The 27501-nt window shown below is 44.3% G+C and overlaps 1 protein-coding gene across 1 annotated transcript in view; it reads left to right on the forward strand.

Moving 5' to 3' along the window:
- The window catches only part of macf1a (microtubule actin crosslinking factor 1a), a gene marked incomplete at its 3' end in the record, with an annotated part of 224253 nt that overhangs the window by 112485 nt on the left and 84267 nt on the right, over positions 1–27501 (forward strand). Inside the window, 11 exon segments of the mRNA XM_071521540.1 lie at positions 736–828; positions 18389–18555; positions 19944–20056; positions 21182–21288; positions 21940–22059; positions 23059–23154; positions 24065–24192; positions 24415–24508; positions 25182–25336; positions 26423–26726; positions 27340–27468. Coding sequence (XP_071377641.1) covers positions 736–828; positions 18389–18555; positions 19944–20056; positions 21182–21288; positions 21940–22059; positions 23059–23154; positions 24065–24192; positions 24415–24508; positions 25182–25336; positions 26423–26726; positions 27340–27468 — 1506 coding nt within the window.

The raw sequence follows: 27501 nt of genomic DNA on the forward strand, positions 1-27501 counted from the left end.
CAGGATGTTTCACAGCATCATTTCTCATGCTTGACTGGCCAACACAGAACACACCGCACTGCACCTGTCTGTCAAAACCTGCTGAGAAAACCAAATATCAAACCTGCTGAGGCATGCAGACAATTTCCCCCATGTGGACAGTACATTTTATCGTAATATATAAATATATATGTACAGCTTCTCCTGCTCTTACCAGTCATTTTGTCCAGTAAACAGTGATGACTTCATAAGTTCATATATAAATGGTTGAATCCTATGAGTCATTTGCCTCGTCCAGAGTTTAAAATAAAAGAATAGAATTTATGAGGTTTTTTTCGCCAACCAAATCCTTGTGTACAGTGTTAAAATAGAACTACTGATTTTCTACCTTCTCTACTCAATACGCTTGTTCTAGTCCCTCCAATAGCACCAGCTAGCTTTTACTTACTTATTTTACTTTTATTTATTTATTTTATACCACTCATATTCAGTAAACAGTGTTACTGACCAGCAAGTCCTATTGTACAATGTTGAAATCAGTATACTGTATTCTACAAAATATACATAGAGTAAATGCATTATAAACAATACATAACTTTCTACCATCGTCATTCATCAGGATTATTCCAGTCCCTCCAGCTGCATCAGTAAACCTTCTTTTTCATGGTTATGTTTTTGGGCATTTTTGCCGAATTACCCAGCTCATTTGAGAAAGGGTTTGATCAAACCAAAGCAAAAATCTTTTCCCGTCTTCAGGTCAAGCTGGTGAACATCAGGAACGATGACATCACCGACGGGAACCCCAAGCTGACGTTGGGTCTCATCTGGACCATCATCCTTCACTTCCAGGTCTGTGCCCGTCACATGCTGCTCTGTGGCTTCTGGCTGGAGTCAGTTCATTTCCAGTTCAGTCAAACCAGGAAGAATTCTTAGATTCAGCCCATGATGATATAATATCTCCAATCTATTATGAAATAATTGAATTATGGCTCCCATAATTACAGTAGTAATTCAATCTACATTTTAAATGGATTTAAATTAGAGCAAATTGCTGCAAAAATGGACGTTATCTCTGTGTTGTCCTGTTGTCACTCTCAGTGCAATTTCAGTCCAGCTGTCAGGATTAGAGTTAGTGCCACTGCCAGGATGGACTTAGCTGTGTGTGTGTGTGTGTGTGTGTGTGTGTGGGTGTATGTGTGGGTGTGGGTGTGGGTGTGCATGTGCCGGCAAACCAGAGTTGATTATATATTACATAACAGAAGGGGTTGTTTGTTCCACCGCTGACTGGAAATGACACGCTGTGTGTGTGTGTGTGAGTGTGCGTGTGTGTATGTTTATGCGTGTGTTCCGTGTGTGTGTGTGCGTTTGTGCTCTGAGCCAGATGCAGTCTGGATTTAAGGGTCTTAAGTGTGCTCTGCCAATACGGTGGTTTACTTTAGTGCTTCAGTGCATACAGTGAGAGCGAACTGTCAGCCGCTCTGCTTGAGTTGACAAAGAACTCTGCAGCCTCATAAGCAAACGACACGGTGTTTGCCCAGTGTGTATTTGTGTGTGTGTTTACATGCTTGTTGGATTTACAGACATGTAATACTGTTGCTGCACTTGTTATATGTGAATGGATGCAAATGAGGAGTGTTTTCCAAGTGTTTTAAGGATGTTGGTAGTTGGTTTTTGGGTGTGCAGCTGTGATTTTCTGTTGCTGTTGGCCTGTGTGTGTGTGTGTGTGTGTTTTAGAAAGCCACCTCTGGGCAGGGCATTGCAGCATGTCATCCTGTAAAACAGCATATTAAGACACAGTTTGGCTTCAGTTTGGCAGTTTGATAGCCTGAGCATGAAGGCTGCATAGAGGACAACATGTTCAGTCCCTCGGCATTCATCTGAATCCTAATCTACTCCCCCACTATCCTGGAACAGCATACTGTGTTTTCACTAAAATGGTCCCATCAAAAATGTGTGTAGCCTGTGGGCTGGTGTGAGAGCTAATTATGGATTCACCATTCAAGTCATTTTATTGCACACCAAGTTATCAGCTGATTAACCCTTGCTCACTATGAGTGCTGTTAATAGGCTGACATTATACAGAGATGAGATTTTCTTTTTAATTTTTTTCTTAGGGCTGCACAATTGTGGCTAAAATCCTGATTATTTTGTGCAGTACTGCGATCACAATAATGAAAGATTCTGAACAAAATGAAATCTTTCAATACCACATCCTTGAACTGAACTGTGATGAACAGTTTGTTCAGAAAGGAAATGGCTGAAAGGACAGCATGTTTAGTTTAGTCTAGTCACTTGGACTGTAGTGGTTTCTCTCTGAGTCCTGACGTGGCATGTTTTCCACCAAATGTTCCTTCATCACCATAGCCTGCAGACAGGGTTGTACTTAGTTGGCAATCATTACACTGGGATTCCCATTACTGCTGGGTCCAAGTTGTGCATGACGGCTTTGTTAGAGACGAAAGCAGCGCTTAAAGCCAACTCATTACTGAGGAGATAATATTTTTTAGATTACAAAAAACAGATTTGGTTTCTCATTTTCTTTATTACTTTTAGTCACTCGAAGAGAAACTGCTTTATTTTGTCACATGGACTTTCAATTAGGTCACCTGCCAGCTGTAGTTCCTGTGGTTGACCGCTAGAATGCGCTGTGTGGTGACATCATCATCCAGCAAGGTGACACTGCCAGCCAGTTGCCACGGAAACAGGAGCGCATGACTCCGCAGCGGCCAATTCAGTGAGCATGAGTCAGCAGAATGGTGCGATACAGATAGAGACAGAGAAAGAGAGAGAGAGAGAGAGAAAGGGGGTACAGAGAAGAAGTGATGCAGGAGGAGGGATAGAGGGTTAACCCAGAGATCATAGACAGGATGAGGGGCTGAAAGGGGCTGGAGGTGTAGCGCAGGAAAGAAAAGAAGGGGAAAAAATAGAGGAGGGAGGGAAGTGATGGAGACGGTGACAAGGCAGGCAGAGCAGCAAAGAGTTTCAGAGTTTCCAGAGTTCACTGGGTTCAGACGATGCAAACAATGCAGCACAGGGCTGCGTCTCCCAAACGCATGTTGGTGTTAAGATTATTATTGCATATCATCCCTCCTCCCTCCCCGCTCCCTGATCTCCACTCTATACTTAAGCCAATACCGGTGCCAATAGCTATAACATAGCACGACCTCGAGTATGTTCTTGCTTTTATACAACATTTACAACATTTTTACAATGGCATCAAACATTAAACAAAAGTACAAGCCTTGGGTTTATTTAAAAGTTCCCTGTTGCTAAGTGATAAACGTCCTTGGTCGGAAAGCAAATGTCTGAGTTGTCTGATGAGTGATGCCATTCAAGTTATAAGGTTTGTATATTGGGTTATAGCACTCATGGAATACCTCTCGTCCAATCACAATGCAAGGTCGGAAATAAATGTTGTATAATATAATCACAATAGATTCAATAGACTCGATAGATTCAAAAGAGACATAAAAAGTTCATCTCAAAGCCACTGTTGTGTTATTTGCCATAGTCTGTTCAAAATAGACAAAGAGGTTTCTGCTGCTAAGATATTGAGTCCAGAAGAGTAGATAAATGTATAATTTCCACATTATTCCCAGCGGCCGCTCTGGTCTGATCAGGAAAATGATTATGATGATGAGGAAGTCATTTCTGGAAACAAGCCTCCAGGTCTTAGCGACCAGGAGGAGTACATGCGAATGAGTGAATCAGTGTGTCAGCCAATGCTAGAAGCTCTCCCACTGAGCTATCACCTCTCGTTAAGTTTATAACTGCTGTTGGTCATTATTTCACTGGCATGTCATGTTAGAGGGGAGGTGGCATCACTCTCTGTCTCATCTCTCTCGTCTCTCTGTCGGGCGGCTGAGACAACCTGCCTCCTCAGCAGTCCTGTTTAACTCCAAGCACTAACTCCAAGGTGTTTCAGTGACGTTTCTCCCTCCATATCAACCTGTCACTATCTCTCTGCCTCTCTGACAGCCGTCCTCATCATTTAAAGTAAATGTTTGGCTTCATTCAAATCCTCTCTAAGGATTAAGATTGCGAAAAAAGCTTTAATTTTAATGTCCCTTGCTGGATATTTTAGTGCATTTGGAAATCTATCTGGTATCTTACCAAAGATTCAAAGAACACAATATTCAGTGTTTTTGAAATATGTAGTTCTGAACACATTTTACCCAAACCACCTTATAGTATCATGAGTTACACAAGACCATAGTTTTAATTGTCAGAGCAGTCAAAAACGTAGCTTTGCCTGTCCAGCAGCATTGGAAATCGATACACCATTCACTTGCATGTGTAAACCTGGCTGTAGTTCCTCTACCCAACCACTAAGTGTCACCAGTTAGCCCAGTATTGCAGATGACCTGGCCTATTGGAAGTCCCCAGCCAAACACAGGCATCCCTATCACTGATCCCACCTCCTGCTGCACTGTGTCTGCCTGTGGTTGGCTCAGCTAGCTGTCTGTTGGCGCTAATTCCTGCTGTGTTAATTCCTGACCTGGTAAAGACTTAGAGGGGAAATGCATCACTGCCTCTCTGTAGTGCTTCTGGTAAAATCGGGAGGTAGAGTCAGTTTATCTGTGTTGTCCTTTAATACTAATTTAGGACCAGATTAGCCTCAATCAATCCCCATCTGTGTCATTTGTCTGAAACAGATAAAACCGACCTCAAACAAGTGTGAATCCCCTGTACCTGCTGCTGAACTGAAGACCATCTGAAGCATTTATAAGCCATTAAGTGGATACTTATATGGAAAGTCCCTTACATTAAGAGTGTAAGGAGTACAGAGTGTATATATCTTATGTACAGTGTATTATTAGACACTGTTAGGAAAAAGAGTGAAGGCACTGAGAAAACAGGCAGGAGCATGACCAGTTTTTATTTTTACTTCCTTTGAAAACAAATCTTCAATAAAAACCTTGATTTGTTTTAGTCCTTTTCAACATAGCATGAGAGCTATTGGTCACAAGGTTTCCAAGCAATTCAAATTAGATTGAGTGCCTCTTTCATTGTCAGTGATTTATAGTCTATTGGTTTAATCTCATTTAGTGATTTAAGTTAAGTTGCAGGTCTTGTAGTTCATTATCATTCTTCTTCATATTGGAATCATCACGTTTGCTGTAGGCAGGAGTACTTTGAGGCACATCACATGATGTCTTGTAGGTTGTAGATATCTTGAGCACAGCGGTGCTTCTCTCAAGTGCTGGTTGGAACAGGAATAACTACATGCAACAAAGTAGTGAAGCAGGCCTTTCATCCTGGTATGGATATTGTTTTTTAGTGGTGAATGTGTGGGAGCTAAATGTGAACAGTAAAATCTTCTGACTTTGGAATTATCTGGTTCCATCTTGAGCTGTACGTGTGGTTTTTGAAAATTTTGTCTTCACATTAGCTTTGGGCTGTGAGAACGTTAACGCTCAACATCTCGAAAACTACTCTCAGCGCAGATGAAGCCTTAATTATGATAATTAAAATCTCACGATCTTTTCACTGTGCTTCAATGCACACCACCGATACATCATGTGTAATAAACACATGATGAAGAGAGCCTGGTAGACATACATGCAGTGATTGTGTCTTGACTTTGGGTGTAGATGAGGGTTGCAGTGTGAATAGCATAGCTCATGATGCCAAGTAGCCACAGTGAAGGGATGAAAGCCTGGGGGACTTGATTAGTGCCTTTTTCCCCATTGGTTTCTGCTTCTGTGTGTGTGTGTGTGTGTGTGTGTGTGTGTGTGTGTTATTCTCGTATGCTTTCGGTTAATGAGAGAAGATGGATTGCCATTGCTCTTGCGCCACCCGAGAGTGCTGCTTCTTAGTAGTCCCCATCCATATTTGTCTCCATGAAAACATTTGCAATATAGTGGCCGCTTCTATCCAAAGTGCCTTTATAGTAGCATGAGTTCATGCATTTTTAGCATGGCTAGTCGCAGTGGGAGAAGAACCCCCCACTCCTGCAGTGTTAGTGCCATGCTCTACCCACTGAGCTATACAGGAGCCACATGTACCAGCCTTGTGTGTCAGGTTGTGTGCAGTGAAGGTGGGTGGAAGCCTATAGGATCTATTTTAGACTATATGTTGCCACAGGCCCCCTGCTGGGAAAGTGTTTGATGGTGTAGGAGGGAAGTTAAATATGCAATGCATGTTTTTAGACATTTTGCACAAATGTGAATCCTTCAATGCTTAGATATGTGTGTGTGTGTGTGTGTGTGTGTGTGTGTGTGTGTGTGTGTGTGTTCACGTGCACGTCTATATGTGTGTGCCCCCTATCTCCCCCTACTCTCTTTGATCCTTTCACAACCTCACTTGATCCCCTCTTCTTTTCTTCTGTCCTTTTCAACTTTCCCTAATTCCCCCAAATCTCCTTCCTCGCTCCCTCCCTCCTTCTCTTTCTTTCTCTCTCTCTCTCTCTCTCTCTCCCTCTTTCACCCTAAAGCCCTTCATAACCTGTGGGCAGACGGGCAGATGGAGATCGAGATTGAAGGGGAGAGAGACAGAGATGGAGAGAGAGAGAGAGAGAGAGAGAGAAACAGATTGAGGTGCTTGCTCCCTTCTCGGCGGCATTTGCAGAGACGCAACAGTCTGATTTCAATTTGATTTCTCTCTCGCTTGCTTTTTTTCCCCCTTCCATCATGGTAGCTGCCTGCCATTCAGGGAATCTTTCGGGTCAAGTGTGTGTGTGTCTGTATGTGTGTGTGTTTGTGGCATAGAACGCTGCTCACTAACAGCCGAGAGAGAGAGCTAGAGAGAAAGAGAGAGAGACAGAGAGAGAGAGGGAGGGCAGGAGTAACAAGGAAGCGGATAGGAGGAGGAGAGCCGAGGAGGGAGGGGTGGAGCGGTGAGAGAGAGTGAGAGATCGAGCAGTAGCGAGTGTGAAGCTGCAGCAGCCGGGAGATAAAAGCTTTTCTCTCCCTCTGCCGGCGTCTGCGAGCGAGGGATAAAGCGGAGGAGAGAAGCCAGCCGAGGCAGAGAGAGATCCAGGCTGCCTGCTGTCACTGGAGCTCCCGGCTTCCCCTGATCTGCAGGCCTCACAGCACATACACACAGCAGGAGAAGACACACACACAGACACACATGCAGAAGGGCTCTCACACAGCTGACCAGGGGACCGCCCAGCCTTGCAGGCACGCACACACACACTCATACTCTCTCTCTCGGACAACCACACACTTTGCTTCTCTCCGGGAAACACCGTATCAATCGGATCAATCCAGCCACGCTCGTCTGACGGAGCCACGGTCTCCTTTTACCCGGAGACGCCCTGTCTTCCTGGCTTTCCCTCTTTGTGTTTTAAGGAGACGTGGAGTGTGAACCCGCTCAACCCAGCCTCTGCCGGTGTCTTCGCCGTCGCTGTGCTGTGTGAATGCAGACAGGATCGGGGCTGCCCTTCACCGGACACTGAGCCCAGCTGGCTCTGCTCCAGCCAGACCCGGCTACACATCTGTACGCCGTCCAGATCTGTTTCTAGACCCAGATCTAAGCCGCCCGCGGACCAGTCTCTTCCTCCCTTCCTCCTCCTCCTCCTCAGCCCCAGACAGACAGCCCGAGTCCAGCCACAGCTCCTGCCCCAGATGCCTCTCTCTAATTAGATTCACCGGACCTGAGGAGCTATTAAGAGACGAAAAGGCACCAGAGAGGAGACGAGGAGGGAAGAAGGAGTGCCTTTGTAACTGCCTTTTTTTCCCAGCCTGCCTTTTTTTGCCTCAGTGTAAGACACTGTTTGAACCATCCCCCCCCCCCACACACACACACACACTCGCACTGCAAACTGTGGATTTTGTCAGACTGTTGCATCGTCGCACTGCACCACCTGATGAAGGGGAAGCCCTTCTGAGTGACTGTGGCTGACTGACAGAAGGACATGGGAGGTTTATGATTGGACCGTACTGGACTACATTTCCCAGCCTCCCCTTTTTCTTCAGGGAGTCTGACATTAAGGTGGAGGAATATGTAGACTGGTATCCAAGGGAGAGGTGTGTGATGCTAGGCTGTCTGGGGAGCTCAAGGTGGAGTCTGTCTGATATAAAGTGGCACCCTACTAAGACATTTTGTGAGTTTTCTGGCCTGCAATGAGACGATTCCACAGGTATCCAGCAGCCCTGGATGACACAAAACGGGTGTGTTTTTTGTTTTTGTGAGGCCATTTTAAAACCTGCCTCTCTCATCGATTGGAGAACTTGACACCAGCGATTTTACTGTTGATTTAACATAGATCTGTTGCCTCAGGAGGTTTCAGAGGTCCCACCATAATAACAACAACAATCCCTTAGGGGTGAACACACCCACACGAGCTGGAACCACGGCGAGGAGACACATTGGGGCCTGATTGAGTTTTTAACAAGCTGTCAGAGTATTGGCTGAATCTCAGAGTAAGCTGTGGCAGCATTGGCTGACTGAACACTATCTCTCACCCACCACCAATCTGGGAGCCGGCGTGCTGCCTCGGCAGAATGACACACAAACCCGGTCGTTACTACGGCGAATATCGACACCGTCACCGTTAATACTACTATCACTACGACTACCAGCACAGATAGGATTCCTACCACTGTGATGGACCTGACCCCCGTCGCGGTGCTGACTTCTGTTACGGATCTTAATTCTCTTGCACTGCAATAACATTACCACAGTAGGAAAGAGACATCAATAATTCATGAGCCCAGATAGCTGCTGGAGCCGAGCGTAGATAGAGCTCTTGGATTACAGCGCCGCTCGGAACCACCAACAAATCTCAACAGCAACACTTTGTTTGCGGTTCACCGGGAATGGCACTGGGAATCCGAACGGAATTGCAGAAGATGACAGTGTTGTTTTCCTCAATTCAGTGTTGAGTGCACACTGAGTCACACTCAGTCTGCGTGAGAGGGCGTGTGTAGTTTGAGTGTGTGTGCACGCTCTTGCATGTGGAGAGAGTGTGTGTGTCAGTGATACAGCTCGTTTCACTTTTTATATTCAGAGGAATTGCAGTATCGAATCTGGAAATGAGATGAGACTGCAATTGATTCCAACAATCTGCCAGATATTCTGCAGCACATTCCGCAGACTTTCACACCACACACTGGTGTCACACACAGACACATGCGGTGTGTGTGAAGCATTCGGAGCCTCACTAATGGCCTGAATAACACCGGACGGCACTGCCTTTTTCTCTCTCCCACACAAACCCTCCCACACCCACACTCGTCAGCCTGCTTGACACACTGCCTTACACTAACATTAGTGACAGCTCACCTGCCAAAAGCCCAGTGATAAATCAGCCACCTAATCCTAGCTAAATTTATTTTCCTCCCTCGTGTGGCTCTGCTGACATGACTGTGTCCCTGTGTCCTTGACTACGACCACAAGTCTTCTGGGACCGACAAACCTGACAGAGTAAAGCAGCAAGCAGCCTGCATATACACACATAAATGCACACACGTACACACACAGCAGGGTCCTCGGAGAGAGAGAGCAGGGCTGGCCACTGCACTGCCTGAGTCCAAGTGAGGTGAGGTGAAGGAGAGAGAGGAAGGGAGGAGGAACAGAGAGAGGGAGGACAGGGGGAGCTGTGACACGTAAGCCTGCAGCAGCCTGGCCTGTGACTGAACCAATAACTGCCTGAGGAAAAGCCTGACTTTCCCTCTCTCTCCCTCTGTGACAGCTTATTCCGTCCATCTCCCTATTCACCGGTTTTCATCTAAGATGCTGCCACGGAAACCGGAGCTAAACCTGCTATTCCTAACTTTACATTACTCACAGGTGTCACATTGATGCTGGAGCTGTCAGTCACTTGCCAGCCTAACTGAACATTTCCGTTTGACTGTCTATTTTTGGCCGGATGGGGTTCTGTGCTCAAACAACCGGAACAGACGTGCAGGCCTAAATTAACCTTAAATTGCCTTCTCTGATGGATTGACTGCCTGTTTTTGCTGTCATTTTCTTTATCTTTTTTTAAACACCCCTCTATCTGCCTCAACACTGAAGAGATGGGGAGTTCCATGGGTTGCGTCCGGCCTCCTCGGGAAGTCGGACTCGGCGGAGCCCCTCCCCTTTCGCCAAAAAAGCGGCTCCGTTTCAAAAGGAAGCGGAAGGGCAAGAAGAGCAGGAAAGGCGAGGCCGGGCAGGAGGAGTATGAGCGACGGAGAAGCCACGAGCCTGATGAAAGAGAGGAAGATGAGGAGGATGAGGAGGAGAAGATGGAAACAGCAGACAATGGAGCTAGGCCGACCCTTATAACAGTGCCTGATACCCGGTTGACCCATTCCAAACTTAACCTGCCCAGCAATACCCTTTCCCCTGGCTCTGGGAGTGCCAGTACAGGGGGCCTTTTAGGCAGCAGAGTGCTTGAACTGTCCCCCAATCCCAGCCCATCCTGGAGAGGGGTCTTCTGCCTTCCAGGGGAGGAAAAGACTGTTAGCGCTCTCATAGATGTCTCCAGCATCCCGAGCCAAACCACCACCACCACCCCGACCAGCACAGCCGCAGTCCTGGGCAGTAGCACCCCGGGTGGAGGCAGGGTCTGTCGAGTTAAGGAGAAGGTCCAAGGGGTGCTGGAGAAACCCTGGATTCTACGACCAAAGAAGGAGAAAAAAGAGAAGGGAAGACGAGAGGAGGAGGAGAAGGAGGACGGAGGGGTAACAGGAGGAGCTGCAGGGACAGTAGGCGTGGCGCGAACTCCTTCCGACAGGGAGCGCAAAGGTGTGGTCCACATCCGTGAGGTGGACGGTAAACTCTGCGTGGTGAGGACGGTGTACCCCAGCGACTACGGCTCCCCCGTATGGAGGGGCGAGAGTGACAGCGAGGTGGAGGTGCGCAACGAGCCCCCCACCCCGTCTCCGCTCACGGAAAAAATCCTCAAAGTCCAGCTCTCCGAGGAGGATAGCAGGAGAATCAAAATGTCCGCTGCCGGTCGCTCTATTTCCTCTAGCCGAATGGGGAGTCAGGAAACTTTGGTAGTCAAGGAATTTAGCTTGGACACTCCGGTCCGTGCACAAGAGGGGCCTTCTCTGCTGGAGTCGGGCTATGCCAGCGACCTGCCGCTGACCTCCCCAGAGACAGGGGGTGCCACTCCGAGTCAGACAGACTGGGGAGGGCTGACCAGCAGCTCGTCAGAGAGGCTGGACTCCATGATGGAGAGTCCTCTGTCGCCGCAGCAACAGGCATCTTTGAAATACCTGCCTCAGGTCTGGCTCTATCTGTCTGTCTGTTTCACCATCCAGATATCAAATCCTTCATCCAACTCTCTTGCTACCTCTACTCCCCTGTCTCTATTTTTCTGCCCCTTCATACTCTTTATCTCTCTTCCTCTCTCCATTAGTACCACCCTATCTGAGTTATTCTTCCTCCTATTGTAGAAAGGTGGGTAGGGATTTGTTAAGTGTGAATGGTCTATAGCAGGGGTTCGTTCTCATGTAGTTTTATGGCCCCAAATAGACGAATATTTGGCCACAGACTCCCATTTGAAGTGTGTTGTTTAGTATTGAATTTTACAACTGTGTAGTGGTGAGAGTGAAACCTATATGTAGAATAGTCATTCTTATACAATCTCAGTGGGACAATTTCTTGCAAATTAAATTTTAGTGCCATTAAACTGTTCCTAATTTTGCTGGGAGCCCTGTCATGGACCCCCAGAGGTCCCTTTACCCCACTTAGAGAACCATTGGTCTATAGTGCTACAGAGAAGCATTCATGACCGTCTTTATTCGTACAAGTGTGGGAGGGTTTTTGAAAGGGTGCCTTTGTTGCCTGGTGTACGCCGTATTTTTAGTCATGGAGGATTGTGTGTGTGTGTGTGTGTGTGTGTGTGTGTGTGTGTTCTTTCGGTTGTTATCAGCCCTGCAAAGGCACTATGCCTCTCTCTCCATCCTTCCTGCCTCTGTCCCCGGAGCCTAATCAACGTAGCACAGACTGTCTCTCCATCCTCATTTCCCATTCTCCTTCTTTCCTCCCTCCCTTCTTCTCCGTCTCCCTCCATTGCTTATTATTTTCCTCGCACCACCACACTCACTCACTGTTGACATTGTGTGTTTAGTGTGAGAGAGACAGACAGACAGTGTGTGTTTGTGTGTGTGTGTGTGTGAGAGAGAGGAGGGTCAGTGCTTCAAATGACAGGGTTCTCTCTTGCAGAAAACTGAAACTTGTCATTTCCTCCCCATTCAGTAGCACAGAATGTGTGTGTGCATGTGTCTGTCTGTGTCTGTCTAGCTCCTGTGGGAAAGCAGAGGGACAAGATAGCCTCATTTTAACAGTCATCTCTCCATCATATTCTGTGGGTCATTTAAACTGTAGTCTGTCTCCGTTAAGCTCTAGTCTGTCTTCAGAATATTCTACTGTTCATTGGAAGCCTTTGCTGCTACACATATTCAGCACTTTGCTGCCCAGCTACAAACTCCACCTGCTGCAAGGAAAAATCAACCTTCAAGCACTTTAATACTGTTAAAACACAGCTTTTGTGATGTACCTTCGAGGGCCATTTTGTTGTTTGGTGGTGTCTATTTTGAGAACTTTCTTGAGATATTTCCAGCACAGGTACAATGGAGTTTGATAGCCGAAAATGTTTCAGCGATCTAAAACATCAACAAAACCTGACGTTTACAGGTTTTGGTGTCAGTCCCACAGAATCAAAGAGCGAGGGCTTCTTTCCAGACTCACAGTTTGGCACCGACGTTCAACAATCGTACAGGGAGAAATCCATCGTAGAAGAGGCAGAGAGACCAACTTCTCCATCGACAGTAGCCTAGATAGACCAGAATGCAATGCAGCCACAAGACATGTTGCATTTTGAAGAGACTGGAAAAACTTGCCCAAAGTGGGTTGCAAACCCATAAAAATATTTGCCTGGACCTCAGTTCATTACAGTCCAGCCCATTGTTTCTTTAAATATGGGTCGGGGAAACTAACTGGGTCGCAAACCGCTATTTGGTTCGGGCTCAGTTTCAGGAATGATCCGGCAGCTGCTTGACTCAGAGAGACAGGTTTTGTGCTACTTTACGCCTGTTCAGTTCCACTTCACCTTGAAAGTGAATAGGCTGCTGCAGCCACTGCAGTACTGTACAGGATGTGATGGGGGATTTTCACGACGGCTGCCACAGTATGTGTAGGATCTCCTCTACGTTATGAAGGCTGTACAGTAGCCCTATGCAGTACAGCAGCTGACGTCATGTCAGGTTCCATTTAGTGCTACATGTCTCATTTGATGCATAGTTGCTGAGTCATGAGGAAGCAAGGCACACAGATACACACACACACACACACACACACACACACACACACACACACACACACACACACACACATACAGCGATACTGTAGATCCCAGCTTCACAGAGACCCCAGCTTAAAAGTGTTTGCACTGGGCAGCAATGATCAATGTGTGTGTGTGTCTGTCATGAGAGATATATGTACATGTCAGGGTGTGTTTGTGTGTACAATGTAAAGTGCAGCTTCTTTGTGTGTGTGATGCCCTCCTCTGAATAAAAAGGGATTTGAAATGCGCATTCATCAGTGAGACGGCTGCTGCGTTGAGCCTCGGGGGGATTCGTACCAAACACTGAAACCACTACTCACATTTCACCAATCCAGCTGTCCATCCATCATCTGTCTGTCTATCCTTCCATCCTTCCATCCCTCCTTGGGCAGTTTGCTTAAAGATTTCAAGCCAGAGTAGTTGCTGGTTTGGTACAGACAGCGCTCCGTTCTGTTGAAGTGCAAATAGCACAATGAAACCATACTTCCCTTGCATCTCTCCTTTCTCTATTCGCCTTTTCTGCCACTCTCTCCATGTCTACTTTCATCTTTTTTCTGTTCCTTTCTCTTCCTGCCCGTCCTCCAATCCCCCCCCCCCTTTTTTTTTTATTATCTCCTCTCTCCATCCCTCTCCCTCCCTCTCCTCTCCCCAGTAACTTCAAAGAGGCCATGTTTCTAAAAGGGGGCCAGTCCAGCACCCCTGGGGGCTGCTAGTGGATCATGGGTGTTTGTGACTGGATCACGGCTGCACTGAATACTAGTGCTACCTACTTATATCTTTTAAGTGTCTGGGTTTCTGTGTGTGCGTGTGTTTGTGTACATTAACATTCAGTGTCACACATGGTTGAGTGAGACATGCACATACACACACACACACACACGCACACCTGCATGCACATACACAGATGCATACACAGTGCATATAGATACACACCCAGCGACACAAACAAGTGGTACTCAGCAGGACCTCAAACATAGCAGGAGCAGGATTTCAAACATACACACACACACACACACACACACACGTGTATACACACATACACACGGATGCATACATAGTGCATACAGACACACACACACACACAGCCTTTGATGCCTGTCTTAGAAAGGCGTGTTTGCTCCAGCATGTCTCCTTGTTGTGTGTTTATCCCAGCATGTCTTGTGACCGTTTCCTGTATCTGTGCGTGTGTGTGTGTGTGTGTGTGTTTGTGTGTGTGTGTGTGTAACCTATACTTAGACTATACTTAGTCTGGGTGCAAATTGGTATGTATCATGTCCACACATGGCGGGCATTGTTTTTCTGTCTGAATGGCTATCTTCACTATCTTTGCTGTACTGTAAAACAGTGTGCAAACGAGGACACAGAGACCTGCTAAATGACATTGTATATTTTATGTTCAGCTAACCAAATTAAGTAGGCTACTAGTTCCTTTTGAAGCAGGAAGTATATTAGCGCTTAGTTGCACCACAAATCAAGCCAGCATGCCTGGTGTCATCATGGAGGTCCATTGGCGAATTGGCTGGGTGCAAATAATGTTTAAATATATACTAAGATAGATACCTGTAAAGATTGTTGTGGTGTGGTTATTCAGTAATGTTATAAGTATAGGCGAATAGTCTGATAAGGTAGATTATAGTCATTTCAAATTTAGGTTAATGTAAGCTCAGTTAAACAAGGTTTTTTGGCTTTGTTTGCTAGCTTACTAACTAGCAGGCTAATGTAGCAAAGCAACTAATGCTAATGCTAACATGCGTCTTATAGCTGTTAATAATTCTAGCTTTTAAATGTGTAATTCAGATGTGTTTACAAGTAGACAGTGCTAATTAGCTGACCAGATACTATGGTTAGCTAGCTAACAACCTGACATCATCTAAACACAAAATCGCTCGGATGTCTCAATGATGAAATGATCAGTTCCCTGTCAAAAACAGCATAGGAATTAACCATGTCTCCAGTACTGTTGAGACTGACAAGTTGTACGTTTATAAACACAATCAACTATTGTTGCCCAAGATCTGAGGACCTCCAATATGGCTGCCAGAAGTTGCATTACATCACCTGAAAGCTATATGTATATATGGTATACGTATATGGCTGGTGCCTGGTGAAAGAATGGCAAATGGGCACAACAGTAAGTGATGGATGATATATTGTTGGAGTGAGAGTGTAGGCTATCCATGCAGATGTAGCTCTCTCACAGAAAGCTCTGTCAATATTAAAATGAAGGATGAGGATAATGCTCTGGTTATACGTAATACAGAGAGACTGGGCTCTGCGGGAAAAACACAGGTGCGGTTCACATTCAAACCACATATTCTCAGATTGTTGATGCACATGGATTATATATCTTTGTTTGCTTGTCATGATGTGTCTACTTGAAGAAATTTGTCTGTCTCTCACTGTCAACAAAATGCAAAACGGTGAGAATAACTGATTTGAGAATCTGTAGGTTTGCTTGGTTCAGGCTTTATTTATGGTTGTTTAATCATTTTTACCGGTAGCAAACTCTTACCACCATAACAGTCAGAAACCATACTGCTGGTTCTGACTGCAGTGTGTGTGTGTGTGTGTGTGTGTGTGTGTATGTGTTAGTGTCACAGTTGTGTGCTAGAAAATGGTAATTTAACTTATTTCTAACATCTTGTGCGTTGTACAGTAACTGCCCTTGACAATGCAGTAGAGGTTTAACTCTGTGTTTCTGCGTGTATGTGGGCATGTGCGTCTTTCACTTTGAATTAATGTGGACTCCAACAGATTCCTCTTTATGTGAACCTGGTCTCTCTCTCTCTCTCTCTCTCTCTCTCTCTCTCATATCTCCAAATGCCGTTACAACTCGCCCTCTCTCCTCCGTGTCGGCCTCGCTAGACTATCTCATCTCTTTTCCTTTCTGTCTCTCTCTCTCTCCCTCCCCCTCCTTGTCTTTTTGGCTGTTGCTGCAGTCTCCTGGCACACACTGGACTTTCATACTGCTCTATATTAGCAGCAGGGAGAGAGACAGAAAGACAGTGAGACGAGGAGGAGGAGTGTAAGACAGTGAGGGAGGGAAGGAGGGATGACAGAGGAATACTGATGACAACAACAGGAGCCAGGCGCTGACAGTTACTGCGTATACACCAGGCTGCCTTTGTCACCACGGACAGATGAACATAAGGAGAACAAATAGAGAGGAAGAGGGAGACAGAGGGAAGAAGGCCAAAGTGGTCGTGTTGCCCAGTGGGTAGAGAACATAGATGAAGCAGTTGTCAGTCTCCATGGGTTCAGGGTCAGGGGTTCATATCCCAGGGGCCAATCTTAGTAAACGTGTACGTACTTATAGTGCTGTAAGGGCTGTGAATGTTATCTTTATCAGTGCTGCGTCAAATACTACTTTAAATTACTTTATCATGACTTGTTTTATCCCTCTTATGTACCAATTGTTTGTAGTTTTCCATATAGCACAATAAGAAAGTTAATACAATCACAGGAAAGTATTTGAAAGTCAATTTAGTTTAATTTTGTTTGTGATTGACAACTTAACCTGAGGATCCGGTCTGTAAAAGTATCATCTGAATTGTCCTGATTTTACGAACCCCAACCATTTGGTATTACAAGCAGAGTAAAAGAAGCACCAAGAATAATTTGCTCCAAAATGCAATTTCACCTTTTTGCAAAAACGTGAAACCAACTCCCAAAAGCTGATGGATAACACAAAATTAAAATGATTTTGCTGCTTATTAAAGGCTAGTAGGTAATGTAAGTCATTGGCTAAAGAAATACTAACACTGGTACAGACTGAATCCTTTATATGTGACTCAGGTCTGATATTTAATACAGAGTCGGCGGATGAGAGGGCTGAACAGATTGATCGGCATCTGAGGCAGAACAGATGAAAGAAGGCGAAAAACTGAAGAGACAGATTGGGGGTGGGGGGGGTGGGGGGGGGGTTGTTGGAGTGTTAGGGGGGGCAGGGAGGAGACAGAAGGAGAGGGAGGAGAGGAGGCGAAACGGAGGGAGGTGGAGAGACTGAGGGAGGGTAGAACACCAGCTAATGAGCGGGCTAGACTGTCTGTGGAGTGATGAGACAGGAAAAAACTCCCGCATCATGCATATGAAAACACACACATTCATATCCTGTAAACACATACAGTTAGGGCTGGGCGATATGGACCAAAAATCATATCTCGGTATTTTTAGGCTGAATGGCGATACACGATATATATCTCGGTATTTTCTAAGAAGTGGGCTAAATGTTCAGTTGTAAGTAGGGCTGGGCGATATGGACAAGATCAAATATCACAATATTTTTTACCAAATACCTCGATATCGATATTGCGACAATATTGTAGGGATGTCTATTGGTGCTTTCACAAAATATTTACACAATGAGATTTTTGATAAATAATCATCAGTAATGTGGATATAATGACTAAGTGGGTAAAGGCAAATAATAGAACAGCTTGAACAGTCTGGTAAGTTCAGAAAATGACATCACTTCACCGTAATGCAGCCTTTAAAACCAGGAAAAGACAACACTTATGCCATATCACAATATTACGATATCCAAAATCTAAGACGATATCTAGTCTCATATCACGATATCGATATAATATCGATATATTGCCCAGCCCACAGTACACGCATCTGTACACATACTCACACAAATTCAGATGTAAACGCACATTCGCACACACAAACTAGGTCAGATATGCATTCACACACACACACACACACCAAGGGTTATTGATCGTCAGAGAGACAGATGAGGGATATGAGTGGAGACGACAGGTTGAATCAAAGTGACTGAAATCCTCTCCAGAGAGAGAACGCTGGGTTGTTTCTGCCGACTCACTGTTTGTGGGTGTGTCTATGATGGGGAAAGTTTCTTTGTATTTCAGAGTAAAGCTATTTTTTCCTTTACTATGCTGAGATTGATGTTGAGATGGTGAATGCTTTGTAGTATGACTAGATGAATGTGCTGAGGTGGCGTGGCTTCTTCATATGTTTGCGTGTGTTCTTGTGTGTTTTCATGTGACTGTATGCTGAATTCTACAAATACGACTCAATATTTTGGACACATACCTCAATTAATTTCTAACAGTAGATTGCTGTTTTCCTATTTTTTCTGCGTTTTGTGTTCCTGGTCACGTCGTTGCTGGTTAGAAACTGTGAAAGCCAGTAGTAACCCGTCCTCTCTCGCCCCTCCAGATCTCGGAGATCTATGTGAGCGGGGAGTCGGGCGACCTCACGGCCAAGGAGAAGCTGTTATTATGGAGCCAGCAGGCGACGGAGGGCTACCCCGGCCTCCGCTGCGTCAACTTCACCTCCTCCTGGAGCGACGGACGCATGTTCAACGCCCTGCTGCACAGATACAGGTGAGAGGACAGATACACAAAAAGGCTCTCTCCTGCACCAAACGCCATTTTGTTTTGGAAGTATTGCGTGGAAACATTAAGTCCAATTGCAGATTTGAACACTTGCATTGAAACAACAAGTGTAACCACGGTCACTGACACAGTACCAAATTAAAAATGTATAACATTTTTGTCACTGATCTACACACAATAACCCATTAATAATATTTAACCCATCGCAGTTACACTCCAAACTGAGTTAAGGGGCATCCAAATTCCTTGGATGGATGCTTCCCATCCAAGTTGACCAAGCTTGAGCAAGGAAAAATTTGAGAAAATCGCAAAATGCAAATGTACCAAGCAGATAAAGACGTATCCAAGACGACTGGAAGCTGTAATTGCTGCCAAAGGTGCTTCTATTGACTCAGGAGGTTTAATACTCATTTATATATAGATATAGAGATATTTCTGTATGTCATTTTCAAGAAATTTGCAAAAATGTATTTAACATTTTTTATGATGGGATGTTTTGTGTAGATGTTTGACAAAAATCTCAATTTCATCCATTTTAAATTCAACACAGAATGTGTACTTGAATACTTTTTTTTCTTTACACACTTACACACACAGTAGAAATTACATGTTCAATGCCCCGCTGCACCGGTACAGGTTAGAGGCAAGGTAGAGACACACACACAAGCAAAGATTACATGTCATGCTGCCCAGTAGGGCTGGGCGATATGGACAAAATCAAATATCACTATATTTTTGACCAAATACCTAATTATCGATATTGCAACAATATTGTAGGGATGACTATTGGTGCTTTCACAAAATATTTACACAATGAGATTTTTGATAAATAATCATCAGTAATGTGGATATAATGACTAAGTGGGTAAAGGCAAATAATAGAACAGCTAGAACAGTCTGGTAAGTTCAGAAAATTACATCACTTTACTGTAATGCAGCCTTTAAAACCAGGAAAAGACAACACTTATGCCATATCACGATATTATGATATCCAAAATCTAAGACGATATCTAGTCTCATATCACAATATCGATATAATATGGATATATTGCCCAGCCCTACTGCCCAGATACAACTAGAGGAATGATAGGGTTAGACATGCCCGACATGCACACATGTAGATGGACACACACACACACGCACACTTACACACACGTGCGCACACACACACACACACACCCACCCCAAAACTAAATGCATGTTAAGGTGACAAATGCATACGTTGAAGCTTGCACATACATGAAAATGTTTACATGAGAGATTACATGTTCTGCACAGTTACACAGATACACTGACTGACACACACATACTTAGGCGCACATGCTGCCCCACACACACACACTGACACACCCTCTAACCGTGTGTGTGTTTTCCAGGCCCGACCTGATTGACATGGAGTTGGTGTCGCGGCAGAGTAACCGTGACAACCTTGAGCAGGCCTTCGAGATCGCTGAGTCGCTCGGGGTGACCAGACTGCTGGACGCTGAGGGTGAGACTGTTACTCTGCCTGAATCAATGTCTGACTGACTGATTATCTGGACAGAACAGCGGCTGCCTGCTGATTGTCTGAAAGTCACTACTTGATAATGCTTCACATTTTAGTCACGAAGCTGTGTCTACCGAGCTTCTATCCAGCGATACCTAACAAAAAGTGCAACAATTATACATTGTAATGATTAGCTTTGCACTTACATTTGTGTGATTTTTAGTACATGTACTTTATTCTATCTTGTTTGTCACCAGCTTTAATTTTTTTTTTATGATGCTGTTTTTTTGGCCGGGGGTCTTCTGAAAAAAGATGGTTAAATATATTTTAAATAATGTTTAAATGATAGATAGATAGATAGGTAGATAGATAGGTAGGTAGGTACGTAGGTAGGTAGGTAGGTAGATAAATAGATAGATAGATAGATAGATAGATAGATTGACTGACTGACTGACTGACTGACTGATTGACTGATTGACTGATTGACTGATAGACCAATCAATCAAATCATCACCAGCAGCCTAGTAATAAAGAAATACAATGGACAACACATTTCTTAAAACAAGACATAGGTGGATTTTATAAAGAAGCATAAACTAATAGAATGTTTGAATATCAGGGTTGTGAGACAGGAATGAGGTTCAGCCTGAAGAGACAGACACTGAGGCTAAAGGCAGACATACTGCACAGGATTATGCATAAAAAATTGCTGTCAAAGTGTTTTTTTTTTTCTCTGCAAAATCCTCAGAGAATAACCTCTGATGTGAGCTATTTATCCTAATCATCTAAATTAGTGTAGAACAGCCTGAAGGGGCTTGATGTACAGTAGCTGTGCCTGCCAGCTCTAATGACTGACTGACTGTCTCATAAATGCCAGTATGTTTATCTGTCTGGCTCTAATCTTCCTTGATGTGTTTTTTTTCCATAATTTTAAAGGAAATCTAACTTCAGCTAGACATAAAGTCCTGTTTGTAGAACATGCTTGACCAAAATGTGAGATGGAACCCTATTCTTCATGATTTCTTCTAACTGATAATGTGACGGACATCAATCTGGCGACATGTTTCTTTTAGTTTTGCAGTCTATCTCCCTCATTTTCCATCTCTCTCTCTCTCTCTCTCTCTTCAGATGTTGATGTTCCGTCTCCAGATGAGAAGTCGGTCATCACCTATGTCTCCTCCATCTATGATGCTTTCCCCAAGATCCCCGAGGGAGGAGAGGGCATCGCCGCACACGTACGTCACATTCTGCTCCACCCATTCACTCTGTTTACTGCCACTTTTAGGCTCAACCTCAAATGGATGTTGAATCTTTCTCTCTGTTTGTACTTAATAGTCTTTTTTGCATTCATTTTAAATGTCTTTATCAATATGCATATATACAGTAGTACCCTCTGCTCTTCTTATCACATCATATTCATTTATATTCATCATCTTTTTTAGCTTCATCATTAGTTATTCTCAGTGCACATGTATAATTGCTCTTTTGTTTGCCAGTGTGAGCAGTTTAATGAGGAGTGATGATATCGTGTGATGTGTGGCTATCAGTGCTGCATGTAAATGTGTATTAGATACAGTATGATTGGAAAATACATATCCACTGTAACTATTATAAGGAAGTACATTTGATACAAGGTCCAACTTGCTATGCATTCATTTTTCAAACTTGATAGGCATTTGACATTTAACAAATCATATTTGTACATTTGTAATGGATACATACATTATATGTAATATCATGATTGAATAATTGAATAGTGTTATGATTATTTAGAATAAATTACCTTTTATACAAAGACGTCTAGCTAGTACAATTTTGCTTCTCATCTGCATACTCACCTTTCCTTTCTTCTCTCCCTCTCTCCGTCCCTCCTCCTCCATCACCAGGAGGTGGACCAGCGCTGGTCAGAGTATCAGTCCAGGTTCTCCTCTCTGCTCCAGTGGAGCCGCCAGCATACGGCCCTCATGGCCAACAAGAACTTCCCACAGAACCCTGTGGAACTCAAGGTGAGCGCTTATATTTCTGCCTTGGTGACTGTAGTTCTGTTCTGTAGTTTCTGTTATGCAATTCAGTTGCAAGTTTGTTTGATAAAGATTTTTTTCATTTTAGATGAAAACAAGGGTCCATTTTTTTGTCTTATTTATACAGATTCTTGTTATTCTTGCTGTTCTTTTGGTGTTCATGTTCATATATGCATGTAAGTAAATTACTGCATAGGGAGAGAGAAAGAGAAAACTGGAGTGAAGGAGGAAAACCTGCCACTCTATAAGGAGTTTAAAGGAACGCTAGCCCTCAAAACAACAAGAATTTACCACCAAATCCTGTGGAAGTTAGTAACATAGGTGTAGTAACATGGGTGCTTTAATCCAGAGTAGCTCACAGTAACATGTATATATTTTTTTAAATGCAGTTGGCCCCAGTGGGTAGCAAATCCTGGTAGTTTTTGCAAAGGTTTAGCTATTGAGCAACACCAAAGGGAAAGGGGATACATAAAAAACAAGCAGTTCCCAGAAAACCTTGGAGAAAAACAATGGGACAGAGGGGGGGAAGGAGTTTGATGAAATGCAGTTGTGAGACATAGAAGGTAGGTGAGAGAGAAAGAGAATAAAGAGTAAAAGGGAGAATGCATGAAAGAGCAATGGATTGAGGAAAACGAGAGCTTGCAGAAGAGAGGTGTTGAGGAAGGAAAGAAGAGCATGATGAGGTGAAAAGAAGAAGGGAGGGAGCAGAAAGAGGCTGAATCCTCAACTGTGCCTGAAGAACATGTGTTGCAGGAGAAAAAGGGCAATGACCACCCAGGGAGAGAGATTGTGATTACAAAGCTTTTACCTCTGGTAACGGCTATTGACTTTCTGTTTGAACTTAAACGACGGGCTCCGTGGTAATATTGACCCTCACATTCATCGATAACCTCTCCTCCCTTCACTTCCTCTCCACCCCCCTCTTTCGCCTGTCATCTCTGTCTTTATCTCCCCTTCCCCTCCCTCCATCCTTCCTTCTTTCAGGCACTTTACAATGAGTACGTCCATTTCAAAGAGACGGAGATCCCTGCCAAGGAGATGGAGAAGGGTCGCATCGAACACCTCTACAAACTGCTGGAGGTGAGGAAGGAGGGAGGGAGGGAGGGGAAATGGGAATGAGGGAGGGGAAATGGGGACAGAGTGGAGAGATGGAGGAAAAGGTGACCGGGTTTTCCACCATGTGCAGGGCTTACTGTTCATCATGGGGTTCAGCTCAGGGGGAGGCAGTGTGTGTGTGTGTGTGTGTGGGAGACAGAATTTGTCTTCCCGTGTGTGTGCGTGAGAAAGAGAGAGAGAGAGAGAGAATTTGCATCCCAGTGTGTTTGTGTGTGATTGGTCGTATGTTCTTTTCCTGGAGCTACGGCATCTCCACCATCCCGCTGTTTATCAATAGATTGTTTGATAAAACACATGATAGTTGGGGATAATTCCTCCTTTATTTCCACTCAGCTGATTTCACCAGGCTGCTTGTGTGTTTGTCTGCAGCGTAACTTATGATCATTCAGTAATATGATCACTGATGTAATGGAGTCCTTGTGTTTGTTGTGTGTGTGTGTGTGTGTTTGAATATGGATGAGTGTCCTAATTTGTGTGTCTCTTTGCCACAAGTAATCCATGTTTGTGTGTGTTTTACAGTGTGTGTGTGTTTGCATTGAAATATGATGCGATGTGGCTAATGTGGGTTTCTGTTTGCCAAGTTTATGTTTACATGAAGAAATGGAAAAAATGCAGAAGGCCATCATGTGCTGCAACACGTTGGTGCAGGTTTTTAATGTTTTTGCAGTGCGTTAGCCATTAAAATAAAGTCTTTTAAATTTTTTGTGTACAGTAGGAGTCCATTGAATCCGCTTTTTTATCCATTTCTTCATGTTTGAAATCCTGAAACTCCATTTCCAATAAGCACCTCTCCATGCTAGATTTAAGCCAAGTTTATTTATGTTACATGTTTGTTATATACTTAATGTGTGTGTGTGTGTGTGTGTGTGTCCAGGTGTGGATAGAGTTTGGTCGTATCAAGCTTCCTCAGGGCCTCCATCCCAACGACCTGGAGGAGGAGTGGGGTAAACTCATTCTGGAGATGCTGGAGAGAGAGAAGGCTCTACGGCCCGCTGTGGAGAGGTACACACACACACACACACACACACACAAATCCATTTAAATGTTTCCTGGCAGCAACAATGCTGATGCAACTCCTTGGGCTCTGTTGCTCATCAGTCTCCCTAACTGTGCGTGTGTACGTGTGTGTGTGTGTGTGTGTGTGTGTGTGTGTGTGTGTGTGTGTGTGTGTGTGTGTGTGTGTGTGTGTGCGTGTGCGTGTGCGTGCATGTGTGTGTGTTTCAGGCTGGAGCTGCTGCTTCAGAGGGCCAATAAGATCCAGAACATGGCTCTGGACTGTGAGGAGAAACTCACCCTGGCTAAGAACACGCTACAAGCTGTAAGTACTGAACCTCTCCTCTATCTTCATACACGTACACACACACACACACACACACCATAACATAATTTTTTGAATAAATTGATCCACATGCGGTCAGTGCAAACCATATACAGGGTCTTTGGGTTTATATTGAGGATAAATGCCTAAAACGTAAATGCAGAGTAATTTGGCATAGTATTTTTACAGTGTGTTAATGGGTACAAGCTGTTAAACTAGCTGCCCTTCTGGGACAATAAATATTTACTCACTTCCTTTCCCTGCCTTTATTGAGAGAGAGATTAATGCCTGATGTAAATTGTTGTTTCATGATGCTCAGTCCATTCTTTTTCCCATACTTTTCATTCATTCTGCCTAACATGCTCTTGTGTTGGAATTGTCATTTGCGTATGTTTATATAAACCCCATTTGTTATATTCATGTTTATATTATATTTTTCAGTTTTTATTTTACTTTTCTTTGCTGTGTCCTGTTGGTATTTGCTACTGCGACAACCCAATTTCCAACAAGACTTATTGAAGTTTAATCTTATCTTAATTGAATCTATGCCTCAGTAAACACTAAAGATTAACGGCATGAAACAATTCCATAAACACATAAGGTAAGCAAACACGCAAACAAACAAGAAGCAATAATAATAACTGAATTGAAGCGTTGGTGCTCTGGTGTGCAGGACATGTCTCGTGTGGAGAGCGGCGAGGCGGTGCAGTGTGAGAGAGAGCTGGCCTGTTACCTGCAGGACTGCGAGACTCTGCTCAGACAGCTCAACCAGGACCTCAAAGTCCTGCGAGACGAGAAGTACTACCAGGTGGAGCAGCTGGCTTTCAGGTGAGACAGGAGAGAAGGGCTTGTTGGTGTGTCCTGGTGCGGGGTTTGATTCTGTAGAGGCAGTTGGTTTGGTTTGATTGAGAAAATAATCATTTTATATTCCAGGGGATGATGCAGTAACCTAGTAGCACTTCTCTGGTATGGCACTAACACTGCTGGAGTGAGGGCTTCAACTCCCTCTTATTCTTACTATGAAAGAGGTGCTTGTGTAAATAGTAAAATTATACCATTATTTCTAAACCATTATTGATGAAAGTCTAAAGGCCCAAACGCATTGAAAATGACTTTTGAGGCAAGTCATGTGACGTACCTAATGGTGACATGAATTCTATTACCTGGTATATATATTCTGCTCATTATACTTGGAAGAACAACTTATTGTAGTGTTCATATTTTGTCATTAAATCTTAACAATTATGTGCTACAGTTAACTTACCTGCTAGAGTTTATCAAGCTAGTCCGTCAATAACTGGTGTCAAAAAACTATGGAACGAGAATCCCAGCGTTGTGCATGGTGACCTGAACACCTGGCTAACGTTACAGGTACATCCATCAGTTTTAGACTAGCTTGATAAAACTATAAACTAGCCCACTTGACCAGCTTCCAATGGGTGCTTATTAATGAAATCTGAAAACACAATATATGACTGCAACTTAAAAATTTCTCAAAAAATCTGGTACATTATAACACGGACGTACTTATATAGATGATTAAAAAGTCGAGAATATCTTACCGTTTTCCTTTTGTACTGCGACTCTAGAAACCTCATGAAAAACAGTTGAGCTGCTCTTTTTGTTGACGCAACCAAAATTTAACCAAGTTCGAACCAAGCCAGTTTGACGCTCCACTGGACAGCTTGAGTGTGCGTTTGTCCATTGAAAACAATTGCTGCATTTGAAAATGTGCGCGTCTGATGCTTCCGGTGCGTTTCTAGCTTAAAAGTCATAGAGGGAGCTTGCTCTTGAATCCAAGGTTGCCAGTTCAAATCCCAGGACCAACTGGGAAAATCCAGGCGGGAACAGTGAATGCATAATGCTCTCACCACCAGTAAGTACTGTTTCTGTCATGTGTCTCTCATCCCTCAGAGTTTCCTGCCTTCAGGAGGAGCTGGTCTCCCTCAGACTGCAGTGTTCCAGCGTCTACAGGAAAGGCCACTTCTCCCAGGCTCTGGGCCCCACCGGGGCCGAGCAGACCGGCCAGCGTCCCGCCGACAGCGGCCTCTCGCTGGGTCAGACCCTGCTGGGAGCCGTGGGTGCGGTGGGAGCGGTCGGGGCCGCGCTGCTCCGGAGACCCATGGCCCGCTCCCAGCTGGTGGCCATGTCTTCCTCAGAGGACGAAGGAAGCCTGAGGTTCATCTATGAACTGCTGGGATGGGTGGAGGAGACGCAGGTCAGTGGGAGTATTAATAATAATAACATTGCTCTCTCAGTAAATTACAATTTTTACTGCAGGCTTGCTACATTACTGCTGCTCTGCTCCGTCCCCAAGAGAAATTTTTCTCTTAATTGTCTGCACTGATACACTGACTACAACTGTACAAAGTGCTGTAAAATATTAAAGGAACAAGACGACCATATTGGCAAATCCTTCATATTTAATGAAGGGGGGACTTGCACTGCTGGCCCCATTAAGGCCTGTGCAGCAGAACAGATGTAGCACAAGATTAAGGAACACTAATATTACCATAACAATGTGAAATTTACATCCAAATAACATTACAGGCTTGAAAGCCCTTTCAACAAGCCAAAATGGCAGCTGATACTGCTAGCTTCTGAAGGCCTGCTTAGCAAACCACAGAAATCATGTTTGGCTCCATCAATAAATAAATTAACATGATCATTATAGCACAAATTATCAATTAAATTCAGTGATTTTTTCAGTCAGGGATTAGATGACTGAAATGTGCATTAGGGTTTCCTGCCCCCGAATTTGTTTTGACAAACTTGTGATTCTAACTCTGTGTGTGTGTGTGTGTGTGTGTGTGTGTGTGTGTGTGTTTCAGGAGCTGTTGGAGCGTGCTGAGTGGGGAGCAGACCTTCCCTCTGTAGAAAACAACCTGCAGGAGCACAACACCATTCACACTGCAGTGGAGGACCTGATGAGCAGTCTGCAGGAGGCACGCAATTATGAGGTACACACACACCACACACACACACACACACAC

This window comes from Centroberyx affinis, unplaced genomic scaffold (genome assembly GCF_046629955.1).
Source record: "Centroberyx affinis isolate AG114_WGS23_722 - 3 ecotype Tasmania unplaced genomic scaffold, CSIRO-AGI_Caff_v1 ptg000895l_1, whole genome shotgun sequence".
Taxonomy (NCBI): Eukaryota; Metazoa; Chordata; class Actinopteri; order Beryciformes; family Berycidae; genus Centroberyx; species Centroberyx affinis.